The 23,799-nt window shown below is 33.5% G+C and overlaps 2 protein-coding genes across 3 annotated transcripts; one reads left to right on the top strand and one right to left on the bottom strand.

Annotated features, from left to right (window-relative positions):
• Nucleotides 1-937: 937 nt before the first annotated feature.
• LOC132557857 (putative RNA-binding protein EEED8.10) lies at nucleotides 938-17,988 on the top strand. 2 transcript variants are annotated; one of them, XM_060222387.1, is made up of 20 exons: nucleotides 938-957; nucleotides 2,218-2,339; nucleotides 4,037-4,131; nucleotides 5,298-5,381; nucleotides 5,760-5,904; nucleotides 6,568-6,790; nucleotides 8,300-8,413; nucleotides 8,568-8,665; nucleotides 9,130-9,170; nucleotides 9,453-9,528; nucleotides 9,760-9,816; nucleotides 10,366-10,476; nucleotides 11,444-11,492; nucleotides 12,537-12,580; nucleotides 13,037-13,116; nucleotides 13,445-13,550; nucleotides 14,856-14,943; nucleotides 15,746-15,889; nucleotides 16,780-16,893; nucleotides 17,356-17,988. In XM_060222387.1, exons 2-20 carry the CDS (start codon nucleotides 2,220-2,222, stop codon nucleotides 17,565-17,567), a joined length of 2,001 nt encoding a protein of 666 aa, XP_060078370.1. In that variant the 5' UTR covers nucleotides 938-957; nucleotides 2,218-2,219; the 3' UTR covers nucleotides 17,568-17,988. The 2 variants fall into 2 exon arrangements, with proteins under 2 accessions (XP_060078370.1, XP_060078371.1); XM_060222388.1 differs by lacking the exon at nucleotides 15,746-15,889.
• A 2,918-nt stretch (nucleotides 17,989-20,906) lies between these two features.
• LOC132557860 (uncharacterized) lies at nucleotides 20,907-23,710 on the bottom strand. The gene is made up of 4 exons (XM_060222390.1): nucleotides 23,658-23,710; nucleotides 22,440-22,497; nucleotides 22,037-22,142; nucleotides 20,907-21,501 (listed from the first exon to the last, which is right to left on the bottom strand). Exons 1-4 carry the CDS (start codon nucleotides 23,708-23,710, stop codon nucleotides 21,227-21,229), a joined length of 492 nt encoding a protein of 163 aa, XP_060078373.1. The 3' UTR covers nucleotides 20,907-21,226.
• Between the last annotated feature and the right edge of the window lie 89 nt (nucleotides 23,711-23,799).

Below are 23,799 nucleotides of genomic sequence, written 5' to 3' on the forward strand. Positions count from 1 at the left end.
ACGAGGTCTGAATTGAATATTTGCCATTACGTGATAAGCGTTGGTCACCGTCGCCATACCGACAGCCATATTGGGGATGATCGTCATCAAATAACATCAGATTTGAGGTTTTTTTGGTCCTTCATCCGTCCTTTGATACATGAAAACCTTTTTCTTAGAGGTCTGTTTTGCTGCTTAATATTCATCGTAGAATTCTCGTACATTTACGTATTACAAAGGATTATTTACAAGGTTGTTTCTGCTAGTTATAGTAGTTTGAATTATGGTTTATAGATGAAATCTTATTCGGTGTCTTTTGATCAGATGATAACAAGGTATGATGATATTCTCATGTATTTTTAGCTACAATGTGAAAGTATAGTAGCGGACGCTTCCGTGTGGCTGCTCTGTAAAGAGGCCTTCAAGTTTGCTATAGTGTTTAAATTTACTATAGATTTTATGTTCCAAAATCATGACTCTAACATTTTTAATGGTTCACTCTATTCTTAATTCATACTATTAGAAGGATATCTAGAGAGATTTCCTGTGGAAAAAGGTCATATAAGCTTCCTTGAAATGTTTTAACTCACACTACATAAGTATATATCCTGGCAATTCTTACCGCTTTCTATATCAGCATGTATGTACCCTACACATCAACAGAGCGAGTCTATGCCGTGTTACAATTGGTTCTTAAAATTTATCTCGTCTTAAACTACAAATCTATAATGCTTTACTATAACTGTGAATTTTTTCATCATTATCTATTGTAATCTATGGTCTCAAGTTGTGTTTGCATTATTATGTTCCTTTGTTTTACATCTTTGTTAGTGGAAATACAATATCTTGAGAGCTTACGTTCACTGTTCCGATTAAGGGGAAATAACTACTGATAATTAGCTAACTCTTTTGCACTGAAGGGAAAATAATCAAGTCAAATATGTGCGCGAATTTATGGAGAGATTTGGCCTGTATACGGTAAACATTGTCGATACTGAATCTATGTTTGCTTTATCATAAACTAAAGATTTCTAGATAGCAATTAACCACATTTCCTCATTTCCCGACCAACGGTGTTATGACGAGAATGCATTTTGCCATTTTCTATGACGCTTGTCCAAAGGTGTCGGCACTACACAGTCAGTACGTCCTCTCTGTTACAGAACTAGACCAGTACAACTACTGGGGAGTTATGACAACGATTTTTATTTTGATATGTATATCAGATGTGTAACCGTCAAAATTATGGTGTTTGGGGCCAACGAGAACTACAAAGATATAACTAATTTGTTGTTAAACTGACCCCGTGTCCCACTAAGCAGACGCCCTATCTACAGGGCTTACACAACATAGTAAAATATATTTGGTGATTATATGTTAACCTATGGCGCCGTAACAATTAATGTTACACTCTTTTACACGTTAATATTAATTTAAAACGTATATAGGGAAGACACATGTGGGTCATAATCCCAGTCCCTGTCTTACAGAATAAATTGCATCAGAGACCTAAATATTCATTAAAGGATATTTACAACAGATTTGGACATCTAAGTCTGTGCTTAAACCCAGCTACACTTTTAGTGACAGTGTTTATCATAGTAAAAAATCATTACTTTACTAGTAATAATAATAATAATAATAAATTTATTCAGGAAAGATTTGCACAAATGTATACAAAGCATGATAAATAAAATACATGTTACATAGTACATAAGGTGAAAAATTGACATAAATAAAACATGCAACACCGGAACATAAAATCACAATAAAGACAACTGATATATATGTTAAACAAATCTATCCAAGGATAGCTCAAAAAGCGTAATAATATACGCTTATTTCCGTTGGGGTCCTTCTGTAAACTTTTTTTAATCTATGCGATGGCAGTATATGAATCAAATCAGAATATCAGAGATATTTGTGTCATTTAGGTGGTATTTAGCTTGAATGATTGGTGGCATTTAGCTTGAATGATTGGTGGCATTTAGCTTGAATGATTGGTGTCATTTAGCTTGAATGATTGGTGTCATTTAGCTTGAATGATTGGTGGCATTTAGCTTGAATGATTGGTGGTATTTAGTTTCAATGATTGTTTAAATCTCAAAATAGAAATATTGAAACAGTTAATTTTTTAAATAGCTTCATGTACATCTGAAAAAAGTGCCTCATGATAGGTTAAAATCTATTTTGATTTCACTACAATATTTCTATAATTGTCACACTTTGTGTTGACAGGAATGGAAGAAAATACAGATATTAACTTGAGTTCTGGTAAAGTTGAATCGCCCAGTGGTCGTGATGATGGAGACAAATTCAACCTTCAGAGAAAAATCTTTGTTGGAAACATCAGCTACAGGGTTTGTAACTTTATGTTGATTATTAAGCAAATGATAGAAAGGTAAAACTTGGATCAGTTTGTAGGTGCTGTTGAATTGGGTCACTTATGGCAGTTATTTGTTATATAAGGGCATGTTCATTATTTGTTCAATAATTGCTATGCCTTATTCCATTTACATAAAAAAGATAACCCAAGTGTTTGAGTTGTATAGACGGAAAGTGTGTAAAATTGAATTAATAGGAACAGAATTGAAATTTCTTTTGTTTAACATATACATGTACATACATGTGTGTACTATATATATTTGGCATAAACCTCAAGATCTGTCTTTCGTAATGTGTTCTCCATAATCAAAGAAATATCACTGGGAAATAAACCAGCTTTTAGTTGACTTAAAAGTGACTTGGACAAACACTGACTTTTTATACGCCCGTCGAAAGACGGACGTATTATGGTATGGCGCTGTCCATCCATCTGGTGTCCATCGTAAACTTTTATTTGTTCGGAGATCTCCTACATTTTTCAGCCCATCTTTATGAAACTTGGTAGGCTTAATCACCATGATATGAAATTGTGATTTCCTGAACGGGGTTTTGATTAGACGATTTGAATAAGAGTTATGCCCCTTTGTTTATTTCACTGTAGAAATCTTGTCTGGAGATCTCCTTCAATATTTTTCTGCCGATCTTTATGAAACTTGGTAGGCTTAATCACCATGATATTAAGATTGTGATTTCCTGAACGGGCTAAGAGTTATGCCCCTTCACTGTTTTGGATATTCACGGACGTATTTTATGCCGCTTTGTGGTGCTCTTGTTCATGATCTTATGATAGCAATGTTGTAGTAGAACTAAACCAAATTTCTTTTGAAAACTGTAAATATCAAATACTGATGGATATCAAAATTATACTTACACAATGCAGTGTCATTACCAAAAGATATAGTCATTCTCAATCAAGAAAGAATATGGGGATAGGTAAAAACGTCATTGTTCATTTTCTAGAGCTGTCATATATATGTCTTACAGTGGGATAGTACCTGGGTTATCTATAGGCAAGAGTGATATAACTATCAACTGTAGAGAACAAGGCATAGAAAAATGACCAATGATGTAATTTAGTTATATTTTCCCCCATGAAGAACATAACTCAAATTGAAGTGTTTTACCTACCACAGACGAAGACAGAAAATACTCTTTCCTCTAATCTATACTTTAATTCTCAGTTATAGTCGTACAAGATACTAACCATTCTGAAAGATGACTGTGTCAGTAGGTGATGTTGATTTTGACAATGAATTTTATTTTTGCTGATGTTAAAAGTGTTTTCAATACATATAGTGTATAGCATTTTCAATTATATCCAACAGTTTTGTGCTTCATAAATGGTTTCACGTGGCACATACCAGTATATATATATATATACATTTATATACCGGTATATATTGAAAATGTGGTGAATTCTCCGTGCCCAGTAGATATAGAAAAAAGTTAAACGATGGAAGCGCTTATGTTTTACATCATGTGTTTTCCAGTGTTTTTACTTTTTTCTATATGTATATATGTATATATGAATATGATTCTGTTATAAAAAACAAAATATAAACATTTGTAGGTTTATTTAAACAAGTTTGACAATTTATTTATATTTTTACCATCAAGATTGATATTCATTATTATATGAATGTAAGTTATTTTTACTCATTAACTTTGGCAGGTGAAGCAGCACCAGTTGACTAAACACTTCAGTCAGTTTGGAACAGTAGATTACTGCTATGTTGTAAAAGACCACCTGAAGAAATGGTCCCGTGGGTAGGTAACACCCCATAAAACATAACAGACTGTGTGAAGAAATGCTCCCGTGGGTAGGTAACACTCCATAACACATAACAGACTGTATGAAGAAATGGTCCTGTGGGTAGGTAACACTCCATAAAACATAACAGACTGTGTGAAGAGATGGTCCCGTGGTTAGGTAACACTCCATTAAACATAAAAGACCGTGTGAAGAAATGGTCTCGTGGGTAGGTAACACTCCATAAAACAACAGACTGTGTGAAGAAATGGACCTGTGGGAAGGTAACACTCCATAAAACATAACAGGCTGTGTGAAGAAATGGACATGTGGGTGGGTAACCCTCTCTATACCAGTACAGATTGTCTGAAGAAATGGTCCCATTGGCAGGTATACCCTCTCTATACCAGTACAGATTGTCTGAAGAAATGGTCCCATTGGCAGGTATACCCTCTCTATACCAGTACAGATTGTCTGAAGAAATGGTCCCATTGGCAGGTATACCCCCCATAAGCTTGCTATATCACATAATTTTGTTTGGGGACAACTTAAGGTATAAGTGGATATTTTTATCCTGTTTTTTAGTTGCCCGTTTTAGGTATGGAATTGTCCTTTAGAAATTTTTGTCCATCCTTTTGCCTAATTTTGACTCAGGAGATAACATCTTAATCCAGAAATGTGAAGTGCTGAAATCAAATACAAGTATTCTGATAGATATTTTAGCAATTCACTGGTGTCAAGGTTGATGTTTCTAAAAAATAGAACAGGACGTTCATTCAGTCAAGTCTATAAGATGTTTGTTTGCCATTGTGCACTAATGAGTCCTTTAATACTGTTCTATTTCTAACACTAATTTATACAGCTTTTCTTTATCTGAGATGAGGTGACAAAATATTACTAAAATAAATGTAAAATAGATTTCTGACTATCTAATAACAGTTCACGATTTTTATGTCCTCTAATCTTTCCTATTCCAGAATGTTATATGGGAAATTTACTTTCATTAAAGCTATTTGACAATTGTAATTATATATATATATATATATATAAATACACACAATTTTATCAAAGGAATTCATCAAAATACATTGCCAAGTATGAGAAGTATCTGTTCAATGTCGTTTTAGTTTACCTAGATTGTACTGTAATACAATTTCTTGTACAGTTTTTGTATATATTACAGCATTGCCTTTGTTACCTTTCAAGACAAGAAGAGTATGACCAGAGCATTGCAAGCTACAGATGAGGAACTAATGTTAGATGGAAGGTTTGTGATAGCTTGTACTTAAAGTTTAAGATTCTAAAAGCTTGCTTTGATGTTTGATAAAAAAAGAAAAAAATCAGCATCACATACATGTGTAATTATAAAAAATAGAAGTTCTTGTACTCCAAATTTATGATATACTCTTGCCATTTTACAGAGTTGCACATAGTGTTTCCCATGTCTTTCCTGTCCAGTCTCATTTTTTAAATTTTGCACTTATGAAATTAAGCATGATGTTTAATAGGAAGTTTTAAGTACCATCCTCAACCAACCCCCATTCTCTCCTTCTTCAATGAAATCATTGAGTTTAAACCTGAGGTAGGAAAACTTTTCATTGATTTGGTTTTATTTCGCCGTTTATCACTGTAACCTATGTTTAAGGTTGATGCGAGTCGCTCCTGCAGAAGAATCGAAGCGTGTATCATACTCTGAAGGAGCTAATTGGCAGACCCGACTTCCTCCCTCCCTACCAACCCAGACCCAGGATGGTGATACATGTGAATCAGACTTCCATTGTAGTGAACAGGTAGATAACCTGATGATAATTAATATTTCCCTACTATCAGAAAGTCCTTGTTCCTCTGGGAATAATACATATTAGTCACACTTTTTTTCCGTTGAAAAGTTACATGTCTGCTATTTGTTATTCCTGTTCATTAGTAATAGAACTCTGATGAGAACAGGATATCTAAATTCAGTTGTTATATGTTACATATGAGTTTTCATAGTTAGAGTGAGAGTGGTATACATAGAGTAGAAGGATCCAGCCAATTAAAGCCTTAAAACAGTTTGTTTCTGTGTGATATGTGGGTTTTAGTTAGTGAGAGTGGTATTTGTGTATCGGAAGGATCCAGCCCATACTAAAAGCCTTAAAACAATCTGTTTCTGTGTCCATTTTATGGCGAGCATGTAGGGTTGTCCATGTCATACCATTGTGTCACATTCTAAAACAATGTCATATATATCTTGAGAACCTCTCACCAGATTTTCTAATTCATAGTAACACCTTAGATCATCAAATCCAATTTTAAAACTTCATGATATGAAAGTTGTCATCAAATAAGATTAAAAGATCAATGGTGAATTTGACAATAGTTAAGGTTTACTAAACAATGACTACTGCGTGATGCCTGACAGTAAGGGTAAGTATATATAGATAATGCTGCAATTCTGTGCTTCTCTCCAACAGGTAACACTGCCAAATGTGTCACACCTAGAGCTTGATGCCTGTGGAGAATGTGCGATCCAACGGCTGTATGATGACAGCCTCATGCTCATCTTCTCCTTTCTGTCTGTTAAAGAACATGTTAGAGTTGAAAGGGTGTGTAGAAGGTGGCGCCACTTAGCCCAGAAATCTTGGAATCGACAACACAAGCTTCAATTCCGACACATGTTCAAAGGATTCATTAAAGGTACTTTAAATTATAGCTACTTTATTTAGAACTCATGAGAACACAGAAATTTTAACAGTCAAAGTACATAAATCTTGCGCAAAATGTAAGCAAATAAACATTAGCCTATGGATATTGCAATATTTACGATGTATCAATCCTGTTGGTGGAGCCATACAGGAATGTTTCTATATTGAGAAAAGGAAGAAGGTGATCATAAATAGAGAAAACACTTATCTGTTTATTATTTTATTAAAGCACTTCCTAGAGAGAACTATTCTCCTAAAGCATTGTCTGGCGAGACTGCCATAGATGACAAATTTGCTGTCTGATTCACATTATTTTCCAGAGTTCATCCCGCAATGAAGTCATTATAGTAATGAGTAAACAAATTCAGTCTCTGGATTAATTTTTAGATTTTGTTGTACCTCAGAAAATGTATCAAGATTTTCTTACCCGATCAGCTCACCATCACAGTCCACACTTAACACAAAAGTGATAGAAACTGAAGTGCCATCTGATGCAAGGGGCATCACTCTTACAAGCACATGGATTGTGTTCTCTTTTTTTGGAGACTGTACCTGGTATAAGTTACATTGTCTCCTGTACACTAGAAGACAGGGAATTTAGCCTATTGTTGTTCTACATCCTATTAACAACCAGAGTCATTTAAGGACTTAACAGGTCTGCATGGTGGAGGGAAGTCAGAGTTCCCGGAGAAAAAACACTGACCTGCAGCCAGTACCTGGCTACAGAGAAAATGTCACTAAATAGACCATGGCTAATATTCTATCAACTTTCTAGTAATTCTCATGTAATGCAACAGTATTATTAAGGAAGCTTTCCTGAAAGGCATTAAGAAAAGATTAAATAAATTGGCTAATGTAGAATTATCTGTTGTTTCCTTGTTTCAAAAATTCTCTCAAGAAGTGTTTATGATTGACATGTGAAATGTACATTAGTCAATAAATCTACCATCATTTAATGTTTTCACTTGCTCAAAATATCAGAAAGTTATATGGAAAGATATTTTATCTTAACTACCTATCTTCAGTTTTTGTCATGCTATGGCAAAGCAGCAGAGAAACAAGGTGTTACTTTCCTTCCATCTGTTCTCAGGTTGTTGTCCACCTCATTAAAAGGCTCTGTTTTAATCAGGTTTTCAGGAAGTATTAGTGCATTTCAGAAATAAATCCAAATTTTTGTGTTATAATTATAGATCATTGGGTGAACAATTGAAATCATCATAACAATGACCATTTTGATTGCTTGGATCCAGATTTTAGACGAAAAAAACTTGTAAGGCATTGTTACACTGTCATCTTTTATATAATTGAATATAATAACAGACTTGAATTAGCTCTGTAGAATTCAAGCTTTAAATGTTTTCCTTTATGAGGACTGACTTCTGTACTGCAGAATTTCTTTTCATTTCTATTAATTAAATTAATTAATTTAAATAATTATATAAGATTATGGAATATCTTTAATAAGGAAATTTAATTCATGACCTGCATGTTGTTATTTTAGGTCTGACAGATTCTATCCTGAACAGCCTGTTACAGCGATGTGGTGTCTATTTGCGGGCACTGGACCTTTCTGCCTCCCCACAACTTCTCAGTGACCTGTGTGCTGACAGTATTGGTAAGTCTGCAACATACACGTTCTTTCAAACCATTCATGAATAAGATCAGCTGTAAGGCAATAGAGGGAATGTATGCCATCAAAAAAAAAAAAAAAAACGAGAGTATAGAATTGTAATTTTATTAACCCGCAAAAATTTGTTATTTTATTGAAGGTGCCAACTGTCCAAACCTGACTGAGCTGAATGTGTCTGGAGCTAGTGTCACAGATGTTTCACTTAGGACCATAGCACAAGCTTGTCCTAAACTCAGGGTAAATACTGATATGTGTTCTCCTGTTTTAATTATGAGTAACTTATTCAACTTTCTGTCTGTCATTTTTATATCTTTGCCTCAACCAGTTTATGGGGGCATCAGGGTTTTCCCTCAGATTCTCAGACTCAAACACACATGATATAGAGTAAAACTGTAACAATTTTGAGGGTTCTTTGTCAATTGAATGTGTCAAAATGCATGATTTTGAAAGTTAGGGAAAACCCAGGGGCATATAGTGTTTCTCATGTTTGTCCATTGTGTCATATGTTACATTTTGACAACCTCTGAACTGATACCTATATGCCTGGGACCAAGAGCATTTCTCTCTTTCAGCCATTTTCTTGTTTTTTTTTTTCTACATTTTATCTTACAATTTATCATTTCGTATAATGTAGTCTTGCATATTTCTGTTGTTGAAATAAAAAACCATTTACATGCATGATTTTGCTTTTCTTTACACAGGGGTTTATCCAAGAAAGAAGTTTCTATGTTGGCGATAAAGGGTAAGATGAAATAAAAGTTGAAAACCATGGAATTCTGTGTAAAGAAGTGAGAATTCAAATAATCTTAATTTGAGAAGAAACACATCATATAACAAATTCCTATTTGGCCTCATTTCTGAAGAAGACACCACAATTAGAATATCTAGTAGTCTGAGCTGAGACATTTCAACACAGAATATTTCACTTTTTCAAATATTGAAATTCGATGAAACCATGGTATGATTTTCAATTTATTTGAACAAAATTGCATTATCACAATTTTCTGTTTTGTGTTCATTGCAGGTTGACTTCGCTTTTCCAAGGCTGTCAGTCACTGGAGCATGTAGATGTACAGAACAATGCTGGAATAGTAGGAGATGTAAGACCTGAACTTTACCCCTTCCTCTCAGTAGAGAAACATCCCTAGGATCATACTAATATCCCTGTATGTTGTTAATCAATACTCCCAAAGACATCTCTGCTTTTATCTATGAATTTTTTTAAATAAGCCTCGATTGTATATAAAACGTCTTTATGAAGTAGTGTATGTATTTTGATTTGAATGTGTACAGCTTGGTTTAAGAGTACTGTGAACTGCCTTTGGTTGTAGTGTTTCCATTCTCTTCCTACAACGGTAAAGTACCTAAATCTGGACCACTGTACCAAGGTTAGTGTTCTTACATAAATATGTTCTTTTGTTTAAGTGTATTAAAATGTTCTTTTTTGTTTTCACATGTTCATCCATTAACTTTAATTGATCTGGATCAGTTTTTTTGCTTTTCACATGTTCATCCATTAACTTTAATTGATCTGGATCAGTTTTTTGCTTTTCACATGTTCATCCATTAACTTTAATTGATCTGGATCAGTTTTTTTGCTTTTCACATGTTCATCCATTAACTTTAATTGATCTGGATCAGTTTTTTTTGCTTTTCACATGTTCATCCATTAACTTTAATTGATCTGGATCAGTTTTTTTGCTTTTCACATGTTCATCCATTAACTTTAATTGATCTGGATCAGTTTTTTGCTTTTCTTTCCAATATCATATAAGTGGAATCCCCTACTGATTCGTTCCCTGATGGCAAACTAGAATTTTTAGTTTTCACATTGTCTTCACATCACATAAATTTGAGAGATTCCACAACTGTATAGTTTTATTCAGTATGAATTTGTAGAACAGAACATTTAACAAAATTAATTTTGTTTCAAACAGTTGTCAGACTTGGGATTACGAAAGATTTGTCTGCGATGCAAACACTTGACGGAGTTATATATAAGTCATTGTAAATCTGTGACGGACCAAAGTCTCATCAACATCACACAGGTAAGTTCTACTCTTTAATTATAAGTCTCATCAACATCACACAGGTAAGTTCTACTCTTTAATTATAAGTCTCATCAACATCACACAGGTAAGTTCTACTCTTTAATTATAAGCCTCATCAACATCATACAGGTAAATTCTACTCTTTACTTATAAGCCTCGTCAACTTGATACAGGTAAGTTATACTCTTTACTTAAAACAAGAGAGGATGTTGATTGAACGCTGATGTTTTTGAAGAAGAAAAGTATCTGGCTGTGTAAAGCTCTTACATTGATGGAGTAGTTTGTAATAATACTAGTCTGATCCACAATATAAACATTTAAAAACCAATCTTTAACCAGTATATTTAGAGGAATGACTGAGAGGTCTTTAAATAATATTAACATTTATGTTTTGTTATAAATCCCTGTATTAACAAAGACGTGTTGGAGAGATTTCTATAAACAAACATACTAATAAATTATTACTCTTTTTATCCCAATATGATATTAAAAATAAAGAAAAAATTCATATGTTAAAAAAATGCTTCACATAATGAAAATAAATGTCCCAAATCTTGAACATTATGACAATATCCTAAAATCATATAAGAACTGATAGCAAGAAATGCTATATAATTGACCAGAATTTTGTACCAGTCTTAGGCCTCTGATGTAATCATTGCTATAACATGCTGATCCTGTTTACTCAGTTTTGTAATATTTATGTTAAGTTACATTTTGACATCAAATTCTATGTCAGTCATAGAGAGGCTAGTTTACCTCTTATATAAGAGACAATACCCTGGCCAGAGGTAGCATGTCAAGGCTTGACAAGTAATAACATTCACCTTTAGTGAAGTTTTCATCAGAACAGGTACCCGCTGTACTGTGCCAGTAGTCAGCTCACTCCTGGTTACTCATTAAAACAACTTTTATTCACTTCTCTTTGTGGTTTTATAAGATTACTTTAATCTGTATTTTTCAGAATCTTAAAAGGTTGAAAGTCCTACATATGGAAGGCAGTTATTCACAAAGTAAGTATATTTTATCTCAACAAGAATACAGCAGGTTTGTTAATTTAGCTTTACTAGTGTTTTATAAAAAAAAGTACCACTTTTCCTATAACATGTATTATATGACCTTTTGACCTTGACCAGCATCAGTAACAAACGGCAGCATATATAACCCTAGTGATGTCATAATTATTTATATACACAGATTTGTTAAATTTCGACAACAGATGCCCTACTTAGGCTAACCTGTTTTGTTCAATTCATGCTTAATGTTAATTTATGATGATAATAACTTCATACAGGGACGATTCTGAAATTGAAATGGAATGACATACAAAATCTAATTTTCATGAGAACTTACTAGTAGAGCCAGGTATATTGGACATACACATAATAAGATGCTATCGCTGCATATCAAACAGTTGCATGTCCTATCGTCAGACGACCATGAGCATTTGTGATGGTGTTAGTTCATCTGGGAGGATATAAACCGTAACTGCACAGAACACAATTGCCATACATTAATTGGAATAAGTTTGATTCTTTTTTTTTTCCCCTGTTAATTTAAAAAAAATTGTTACCATACAAGACAATTTTTCAACATTCATGTCTTCAACGTTGTCTTTCATTACCATGTTTGAATTGAGGCTTGGTTGGTATTGGGTAGGGTTCAGAGGTCAAATTACATAATTAAAGATAAACCTCTAGTCGTTTTGTTGAAACTAGGGTAAATATAGTTAACTAAGGTGCTTCAACTGTTGTCTATTATATCTGTATGTGCATTTATTACGATGTTTAAGAAAGTGTGATGCTATAAAAGCTTTCATCATAAGGTCATGACCTCTTGACCTGAAGTCACTGCCCTGACCTTTTACCTTCACATTAGCTCAGCCATCATTTCTTTCATGAATATTTATGTGATCTTTCCACTTAATGTTTATAAGACATGACATACTGGGTATACTTGCCTTTCTGAAGGTACTTTTATTTAAATTGCATATGTAGGCCACTGGAATTAATCAATTTCATTGTTATTTTATACTAATTTTTTATGTCCATTTTCAGTTACATCTTCAGGCCTGAAGAAGATTGGTCAGTTAATTTTTTTGGTTAGTATATCAAGCACAAATCTCTTACTCCTTGATAGTGTCTTAACAGAACTTTTTTCCAAAACCAACAAATATCCTGCTGAGTGTTTACTGTCATCAACACAAGAAAATAGTCTGATGTCAGTTATTTCTGTACCTTGTGATTCCTCTTTGACACAATGTTCTTTTCCTTCAGTTTGTCACCTAGTTTTGTCATCTTCTTTAAGGAGACTTGCAATGTGCTCACTGATAAGCTTAAGGTTGAGTTAACCAAGTATTTTAATTAACTCACATTAAGACTCCAAAATCGAGAATTTCTCCTAATATATTTTTCTGTTGCATTAAACATGGGGGTTATGAATCATGTTTGAATTCCTTGAAGTCTGATGACTATTTCGGATTTTGGATCTGTTTACCTGAAACATCTCCTACAATCATATCTACGACATGGCTTGAATGTTTTATATCTTTTTCTAGAAAGAATTAAGCCTTTCTCAGAATTCTGCTGTAGATGATGGAGTTTTAGTACAGTGTGCCGTAGGATGCTCAAATCTCACGTAAGTGCACGTTTTGTATAATGAAGGGAATGGTATCAATGCTGCTAAGCTGATATTGTATCGTTGTCTTTGATATTGAATTTCTTGTTAACTTTCCAAAAATGTTTTAAAACTTGTTCTGCAAGTTAGGATACCATTATCATACACTGGTCTGTGCATTTATACTAGTTAAAACAAAGTTGTTGTTTTTTTTTTTTTTTTTATAAAAACAGCTTAATTATTTCTGTATGGATAAGATATCTTAATGGAATCAACACTTCCATGATCAGAAACATTAGAAACCATTTTAAAATTTATCTTTTATATGTGTCAACAATTTCATTTTCAGTAATTTTGATATTTCTGGCTGTTACAAGCATGTGACTGATCTTGGAATACAGGCCTTAACCAGGTGTTCTGATCTGTCTTACCTAAACATCAGTTACCTGTCTCATGTAAGTCACACAATCTGTCTTACCTAAACATCAATTACCTGTCTCATGTAAGTCACACGATCTGTCTTACCTAAACATCAGTTACCTGTCTCATGTAAGTCACATGAATTGTCTTACCTAAACATCAGTTACCTGTCTCATGTAAGTCACACAATCTGTCTTACCTAAACATCAATTACCTGTCTCATGTAAGTCACACGATCTGTCTTACCTAAACATCAGTTACCTGTCTCATGTAAGTCACATGAATTGTCTTACCTAAACATCAGTTACCTGTCTCATGTAAGTCACACAATCTGTCTTACCTAAACATCAGTTACCTGTCTCATGTAAGTCACACAATCTGTCTTATCTAAACATCAGTTACCTGTCTCATGTAAGTCACACAATCTGTCTTACCTAAACATCAGTTACCTGTCTCATGTAAGTCACACAATTTGTCCTATCTAAACATCAGTTACCTGTCTTAGGAAAGTCACATGATCTATCTTACCTAAACATCAGTTACCTGTCTAACGTAAGTCACACGATCTGTCTTACCTAAATATCAGTTACCTGTCTCAAGTAAGTCACACGATCTGTCTTACCTAAACATCAGTTACCTGTCTCATGTAAGTCACATGAATTGTCTTACCTAAACATCAGTTACCTGTCTCATGTAAGTCACACAATCTGTCTTACCTAAACATCAGTTACCTGTCTCATGTAAATCACACAATCTGTCTTATCTAAACATCAGTTACCTGTCTCATGTAAGTCACACAATCTGTCTTACCTAAACATCAGTTACCTGTCTCATGTAAGTCACACAATTTGTCCTATCTAAACATCAGTTACCTGTCTTAGGAAAGTCACATGATCTATCTTACCTAAACATCAGTTACCTGTCTAACGTAAGTCACACGATCTGTCTTACCTAAATATCAGTTACCTGTCTCAAGTAAGTCACACGATCTGTCTTACCTAAACATCAGTTACCTGTCTCATGTAAGTCACACAATCTGTCTTACCTAAACATCAGTCACCTGTCTCATGTAAATCACATGATCTGTCTTATCTAAACATCAGTCACCTGTCTCATGTAAGTCACACCTTTACATACAGACAGGTATTCTGATCTGTCTCACCTTTACATCAGTTACCTGTCTCACATAAGTCACACAATCTGTCTTATCTAAACACCAGTTACCTGTCTCAGGTAGTCACATCTTAACATACAGACAGGCGTGTTTCTATAAATCATTTAGATATCATGTTTGATTTACAATTGTAATTGTATAGCTGTGATATATATTTGACCTACAGGTGAGTGATAGTTGTGTGGAGGCGCTCGCTACTTCTGGGAAGCTACAATCACTGGTGGCCCGCACCTGTTCTGGTATCACTGATCGAGGTACTTAAATGCACCACTGTTTACGGGAAAATATTTGTTTTTCTTGTCACTGTTTCTACTTAGTTTTAATATAGCAGTGAGTTGAATAATACGACTTAAAATTTTCACCTCATTATTAACACTGCCCTATATTCAGTCCACCTCCAGCTTTACTTGTTACATTGTCTGGGGTATACACGTGTACCTCATGCATTCTCTAACTTGTGGTCATTCATTTTTGTAAAGCAGTGATAGAGAGGACAGCAAATCCTTTTTATTTTCCTTTCTTGGTGTAAATTCTTGATATACAATTTCTTGGATTTCAATAGAAGCATTCTCTCTCGGTGAAAATGGAAATCCATGAGCTGTGCTATAGAAATGTTTTGTTGTAAGAGACCAGCAAAATTTGAAATTTCATGGTTAATGGATGTGATCCATAGAGAACTCTATATAATAAGCTCATTACTTGTATATATGTAGATGGATGGGAGGTTAACACAGTATTTTAACATACTCAAGTGCTTATTGTAGTGGTACATTATATAAACAGTATAATTAAATATTATATATTACCAATTGACAGTCTTTAAGGTCAGTTGGCTCTGACTTATAGATTTTTTTGAGGGGTTAGGGGGTTGGGGGGTAGGAATAAGAGATCTCCTTCTGTATTATATTTGCTGTTATTCTCAAATTTGACATTGAATTATACATGATGTAGGTAAACTCAAGTGACAGCAGAATGCAGTACTGAAATTCCATTTCTGTTTCCTGCAAAACAGTGTGTAAGATGGTCTTTTGAGTTTGTCAACCTGTCATTATTTAGCTATGATGGCCTTTGCCGACCTTTGCTATGGCCTGGAACTTGTGGATCTCAGTGGGTGTTTTGATATTAGTAACCATAGTGTGGAGAGGTTTATAATTACACGTATGGATGAAAACTCCAAACCTCTCACCATAGTCCTTGGAGGTAAGTTCTGCAGTCCATGTATTGTTTTTAGCTCACCTTGTCCAAAGGATTGGTGAGCTGATGTCATGGTGTGACATCCATCTGACATCCATCATCAACATTTTGCTAACAATCAGTACTAGTCATGAAAGATAGAATGTATTTTGACATTTTGACAAATTCAGTCTGAAGCATCCTTGGGGGGAAAGGGAACCAAGGAACAGGGGCCCAAAAGGGAAAATTTAGCAAGTTTTTAAAATTCCATCTTCTGTATAAAGAGTTAGCCCAGATTTGGACTGAAGCAATCATGGATAAAGGGAATATAATTTTGTATAAACAGTGGTTCTCAGCCCCCAGGGGCAGAAGGGCCAAATAGAGGAAAAAGAGCAAATTCTTAAAATCCAACCATTGCTAAAGAAGGAGCAGGATTTTAAAGAATTCGGTCTGAAGCTTTCTAGACTGAAGATTTGTATGAATAAAAGTCGGTAGTTAAAAACAATAAATTGTCCTTTCTTTGAGATATTTTCATGAAGCATTTAGGATGCCACAGGAATTTTTACGAAGAAGGTAAAATGAGGATAAATATTCTGCAATTTGAAACTGTTTTTGAAATGTTCCAAATTTTGATAGTAAAAAGTGAATTAAAAGAATACATGTTTGAATCCTTGTTAAAATTCTGTAAGTTAATAAGTCTGTGAGATTTTGATGAAGTCAAATTTATGAACCTCATTGCTCAGTGTACTTTATCTCTGAATTTTCTCTAGAAGCACAAATAAGTACTAACTCTGTGCTTTAAGAAATAGAATATCTTGTTCCATGTTTTGAATTCCATACAGTTTCTTTGTTGATGGAACATTCTGGTGTACTGTAATAGATGGTTTACTGATTGTTATGCTGTTGTTTCAACACAGGAACATCAGCGGAGCCAGAACACCTTGATACATCGAGAAGCAGTGTAACCATCAATATGTACAACCTGTCAATGCCTCACCTCAAGGCAGACCGTGAGATCATGTTACGACCAGGTTAGACTTCCTTCGTATGGAGTTTTAAAAAATTTACTAATTTTATTTGGTACATAGCCCTTGTCTTGCAATACATCCACTTTCATAATGTCTAATGCTGTTTGTGACTAGAAGTGTGCCCATCAAACACAAATGCAGTCTGATTTAATTTGAGTCAAAGGTAATATGTTAATCCTCTGGGTTTATTGTAGCATACATAGTTAAGGATATTATCTCTGCCACTATCCTTTGTTTTCACAATAGAAGCTGTATTCATGAAAATATTATTTCCGTTTTATTAACAGAAACTGGTAAGAAGTACCTTCAACTTGGTCACGTTGATTGAATCTGTATCATCCAAAGTATTTGTTTGCATATAAGAAACAGTTGTTTTTGAAGATTTTGAGTGATAGAGATTCTACTATACACTGTATATTAACTGTTTTACTTCCGTGATAATACACCAATGATATGATTTTACAGCTGACAGTAGCAGCGAGGAGGAGGAGGAGAAGGAGGAGGAGGGTGGTGGCCAGAGTGAACCTGTGTCATTGTGTCATCAGTCTGTAATGGCTGCTGGAGCAGAAATTACGTCCGACAATGAATGGGACGTTAATGAGCTGGACGGATTTGAATGTGACGATTACCTTATTGGGGATGACCCCCTTGAGGAAGAGAGGTGGTCACTGTCTTGAATATTTTTAAGGTATAGACAGAGGCCTGAGTATTGGCCGACTGCTATTGGTCAAGATCTGAAAATGGTCTGGAAATTACACTACTGTTGAAAAGATGCTCAATGCCCAAAATACTAAAGTATATCTCATCTCTTACACTAGAGAAGATGTTAAGTGTCCTGAATGTAGTCTGGTTACAGGAAAATAAAGCTATCGGAAAATCAAGTCTGTCCTGAACGTTATCAATATTCAGAAAGTCTCTAGAATATACCTGGTAAAAGATGGTTACCCTCTGGAAGCCAAGGTCCCTCTAGGACCTATCCATTGAATTCTTTTAAATGTACTGGATGTTGAATTGAAATGGTTAATTCCAGGTCATCCATCCGCGTAAAATTGTTAAACGCAATAGATTGTAAAATAAAGACAAATATTTTCAGTAAAATCACTGTTTATTTTTTTTTTATGATTTCAAGTTATATAAAGCAATTTATGAATAATTGGTTTCTAATTGTCCATAATATCTTAATAACTGTGGATCACAACTCCACATAACAATGGTTCTGCCTCAGTTGCCAGGTGAATTTTCTAGGATGTGTAATTATAAAAGTCTTATCTACCTATATTTACCTAGTACCACACAACAAAACTACATTTACTGTATTTTAAAGAATATGGCTTTAGATGAAAAAGAAAGTTAAATTTGAATTAAAGTTAGTGCATAGAAAGTTGATTTATTTAAATATATTTTTATCAAAATTATTAGATAGTGCCAAAATGGTAGAACCACAATTATTTGATAAAAGAATGTATTTGGAGATATACTGCTTACAAAAAATGCATTGGTCAAAACAAAGTGATACAGTATAACTGACAATCAACATACATCGAAAGATGTTCAAATTCCTCTGTGATAAAAAAATAAAATCGTTTAATTCCTTTTATCATGAAATCCAAAAATAAAACAAACTCTCATTTGTTACATTGAAGGGTTGATGACTGGTAATTTTATCACAGACAGATGAAAATTTAGCACAGAGGTTTACATGATAAAAGCATAGTCACTCCACAGTGCGTAAATTAAACATTATGTTCTATAAGTGTTAGTAAAATTTAAAGTTTAACAAAGTTAAGAGTAAATTTATGTTCTCTACAAATAATTTCAGAACTCAAAACAAATGTTACATTTGTAAATAAAAAATATATTGCATATTCTGAAATCCTATTCATTCTGAAGCAGAACTATAACAACAATGACAATCTTAATTTTTAGCTTGTTTATGAAACATTTTTTAATTTACACATTTCGAGTTGTAAAACATAGCAAAATTTCTGCTTCATATTGTTTTCCTTCATGACACCAAAAGAAGAAACGGGGAATTTAAGGGTGAATAAAAACTTATCATAATTTTAAAAAAATAAGAAGCAGGGGTATTGGGGTGTTTGTAAAAATGCCTCCATGATGCACACTGACCAAATACATTGACCAGTAAAATCGACTACGGTATATATTGAGTGTTGCTTTGTTTACAATTTGTAGCTGCACAGTACACTTAAATGTCAAAGTCAGATGTAAAAAATAACATTTACCAATACAGTGTGATGATAAAACTCAACAAAACAGTATCAAAATGTAACAAAGGTTCTCTATTATCACCATGCCATTCATAAATATAAAAAACGGGTCACAACTTCTTTTTTTCTGTTCTATATCAATATATGGTTTATAGTTTATTTTGGACCTGTAACAGTTTATTTTGGACCTGTAACAGTTCATTTTGGACCTAAAACAGTTCATTTTGGACCTAAAACAGTTAATTATGGACCAGAACTTTTTAAATTTTGAAACAATGAGAAGAGGTTACTACTGGCTTACATGAATAACATAGCAAAAATAACAAAGATATAAAAATACCTTAATTATATAAGTATATATAGTAATTGTAAACATAATTAGGAAAAGATGAATAGATAGTCACACAAATAGAAATAAAATTATTAAATATTAATAGAAATAAAATATAAATCTATATTTAAAAAGTATATTAATGATTAGACTAGGTACAAGAAAACAAGACAGATGTGATTGAAAACGAATTAACAGGTGCACATCAAACAATGCAGAGAAGTGATACAGGTAGAATGCCATCCTAGTGTTACTTATAGACACAGGAACAACCTGTCAAATAACAGGCTATAGGGTACAACCTTTTATTTATTGTAGAAAAGATATTTATGAATGGGAATGTAGTTTTCTTGTTTTCCTATTTTTTCATTGTCATCCAAATAGACATAGATTTCTTATATCCTTTCGAAGATCATAAAGCAGCTTAAGGGATTGAAAAATTCAATTATTTTCTGAAATAATATATTAATGTCATTGACAATATATCATAGAAAAATACCTTGATTAAACATGTCATATAAGAAAAGGCTTCTTATAATATTGCAATTCCAAACTTATGATATATAACACTTGACATACAATTTGAGCTTAGTTGTATTACATGTCTTCTACTGCTGGGTTTTCTTAAGCTGTAACAATCGTTTCTCTGAAAATTGCAAAATTTCTTGAAATATATATAAAGTATTTATCATCAATAACTGGGATTAGTCTTAGTATGTTGAAACACAATACAATTTAGTTAGAGACTGGAAATCAAGTACTGTACAAATCACGGGTAGAAAATTACAAACTGATGTACGAGTATTTTCTTCATCAAGCTCTAAGTGTTTAATGTCTTTGCCGCATTTCCCTTTATTCACCAGTTTCAAAATATATAAAAAAAAATTATTTAATTATCACGATAGATATTTGATAACGTGATGAATGACAACCTTGTTTCGTCTTTCATGGTTTTAAGCCCAGTTTGTGTTGATATAACAAATTTCACATTCAATCTCAAAGCTGAAAAATCCAACAAAACTCTCAATAATTTGCAAAAAAAGTATAACACAAAAAATTTACAAATTATCACGGCATCTATACCGTGTACATTTGTATAACAATTCAACAAAACTAATATAGCAAAGATCAATAACAGAGTGGTAAGCATTGTTTGTGTATATCCACATTTAATTACCCATTTCAGAAATTTGTTATCATCTTAAATTCTTTCTATTGTAGATAAAACTTTGACGTTTATGATGAAAAATCATTAAAGTCTTACAGGAGAATATCTCGTATACAATATATACTTTTGTATTAGAACTTCATTGTGCTGGATTTACTACAAGTACTTATCTATTGAATCAGAAAGTGTTCAAATCATCCTCTATGGATCACAGGGGCAAGACATGAGATTCCCAAATCTTTTATGTTTGTTATAAACAAGTATTTTTAAAACAAAAGAAGAGGGGTTATACCTAATTTCTGTGATGAAAATTAACAGACATTCAAATATTTCAATTTTTATTCTTTGACAATGTTTCTTTATCTAATATAAATTCATCTGTTTATTTTAATCACCATAGAATGATTTAACTTAGATGATGATCTGAACATTATTTACGATTACTTAACCTAACAAAAACTATCAAAGGCTAGCAGGTTGACAATGATTAAATATCATACTTGCAAACATTGACAAAATCAGACGCCATTTTGATATCTGATCATAAATAACCTGCTTCCTTACAACACAGAGTAATAATTGTCAAAACCTCTTGCTTTTTTTTTCCTATCATTTATATCCATCATATTTGATTGGTGGGAAATGGTCGACTCTGATTGGCTCCTCATAGTGAGGCGGGTTATACAGGCCCCATTTAGGCATGGGAATTTCCATGGGGTATGGCTGTTTGAAGGTGAATCTTCCCTGATAGGACTTGTTATGGGGCATAGGGTGTAGAACATCCTTCTGCATCACCTCATTTGTGTAGGATATGAAGTCATCATGTGATCGACTTGTAGGCTTTGAGGGGCGTTCATAATGCCAGTTAACCTTCTTGTAGTCAGCTGTTAAACAAATTGTATGTATATATAGATATATATGATATTGAGTCATAATTAGCTAACAGCTTTCAGATTTTACTCAGTGATGCTACAACTAAAAAATCTCTCTATGAAACCTTCACACATATGAATATCAAGTGCGGTATACAAATATCTTGAAAAAATGTAATTATCAACAGTGACGATGACTACATCAAGTTAGTAAATTCTAGGCAATTTGTTGCATCATTAAACTTTCTGATATTTTTACTGACAGCAGCTGAAGAGAAGTGTATTACAATACTATCTTTACACATTGGACATGGATCATGTGACCAAAGATCACTTAACTCCATTGATCTTGTAATACTTCATCAATATGACAGTATTATAATATTCTACATTACTGTATAATTGATATTCAAGAAGTATGTAGAACAAGGCTTTCGTATCAACCTCACTATAAAGAGTAAACTTTGTGTATGAAGAAAAATTCTATTTCAGCCTTCAGTTTGGTGTACAAATGTAAAAACAATAGTAATGTGTGGTGTGTACGTACATCTTCTGATGGTGTTGATGTTCCTGTTGAACCAGTCCGGGTGCTGTGAGGAAGATTTCTTTGCGTACCAGTCAGGATGAGGTCCACCCCATTTCTGCCAGCCTTTCTGTTAACAGGTCACAGAATTATTATTTGTTTACTGGGAGTGAATGAAAAGCTTGTCAAATATGATAGATAAACAGAAACAAATGTCAATAGGAAAAATACAGTTAAAATTTGTTTTGTACTCGACTAATATTTATAAACTGTGGAAGACATTCCTTTGTCAAGTAAAAAGTGCAAATGGACATGTTTTCTATACAGAGCAGTGCTGAGATGACGAAACCTTATCTAAATTGAAAGCCAAACGTGTAAACATTTCCATGTAGTTGTTATTGTATTGTTATATAGAATGTTGACTTACGTGTGCTACATCTGGGCTGCTAGAGTGGTACCTCTTCCAGGAATAGAGATCAGCCTGCCTGTTTGCAGAAATAGACAAGGTCATCCATGTTACCATTAAATCATTCATTGTTTCCAGGGATGTATATTTCACATATTATCATACAAGCTTTTCTCCATTTTACAGATCCATACCATTAAGAAGTTTGAGTAACTGATATAGTGTTGATGGAAATCTCCAGTGTTAAAATTGTATTTCAAACTGTAAAAAAAATGGGGGGGGGGGGGGTCCAGAAAACTATGTTTAAGCTAAACATGCATATAAAATTGAAAAAGTTCTTTTATTTAGAGCTAGTATCCTTGATATACCAAGTCAATTAAATTAAGATGTCATTGTGTAAACACAGACAAATATGTGTTTTAAAAGTGATTAAATTCAAATAATCAAAAGAAATTATACTGTTCTTCTGTAAGATGACAATCACATTAATTATTTCAATCTCTCTGACAAATACGCTTAATCAAAGAGTTAATGTTTTAAGCTTACATGGTCCAAAAGAGTTGTGAGCTTTATACCAAACTGCTACCAGTCATGAATTTAGGAGACCCAATTTTGTATTAACAGTGCTAGTGGAACTGGACCCCAAGGGGGTTCTCCTTCGTTTTAGATAAAGCCATCTGATCTCGATCAATCAAATGAAAGCTAAAACTCTGCATGCTTATACCTGACATTAATAGGTAGCCATGGACAAGGTATTGTGGGTAAAATTTAATTCCAAGAATATTACTCATACTCAGGGTTACTTCTCATTTATAATGGAAAGCTTGTAATTTCGTGAATATATGAAAAATACGAGCTACGATGCATTTTCATTGGAAAGGGAAAATAACCAGGAACTCGCCTTCCAAGTCCCGCCGTTTATTCATTTATCTTCCTCTCAATCACATAATTCAAATTTTGCACATTTTACAGTAACATGTAGTGTAGAGTAAATGATTGTGAATATAACTTCATACTGTCTGAACATTATTCTGAACTCAAATTTTCAAGTGCTACGGTGTTTACTCATGAATTCAGTACTGGAAGGTATCTTGTTTTGTCCTTGTATTACTGTAAAGATATATTGATCTATCGATATGAAATTGACGGATGCTTTTTATTCAGCAAAATAATTAAATGGCCAATACCTCGAGGGATCAAACCATGTATTTATATAAGTGTCTAGATGAACAGACTTACCATAGCTTAGGTTGACTAGCTGGTATAGACAAAAACTGGGCAGTGGAAGCCATCTTCACGGGTACACAGGAGGCCGCTTATACCCTACACCACAATAACGAAGTCGGTCTTCAACGATTAATGCCAATATAGCATAATTATA

The sequence above is a fragment of the Ylistrum balloti genome, unplaced genomic scaffold, assembly GCF_031769215.1.
Source record: "Ylistrum balloti isolate Yb309-2 unplaced genomic scaffold, AGI_CSIRO_Ybal_v1 Utg370734, whole genome shotgun sequence".
Taxonomy (NCBI): Eukaryota; Metazoa; Mollusca; class Bivalvia; order Pectinida; family Pectinidae; genus Ylistrum; species Ylistrum balloti.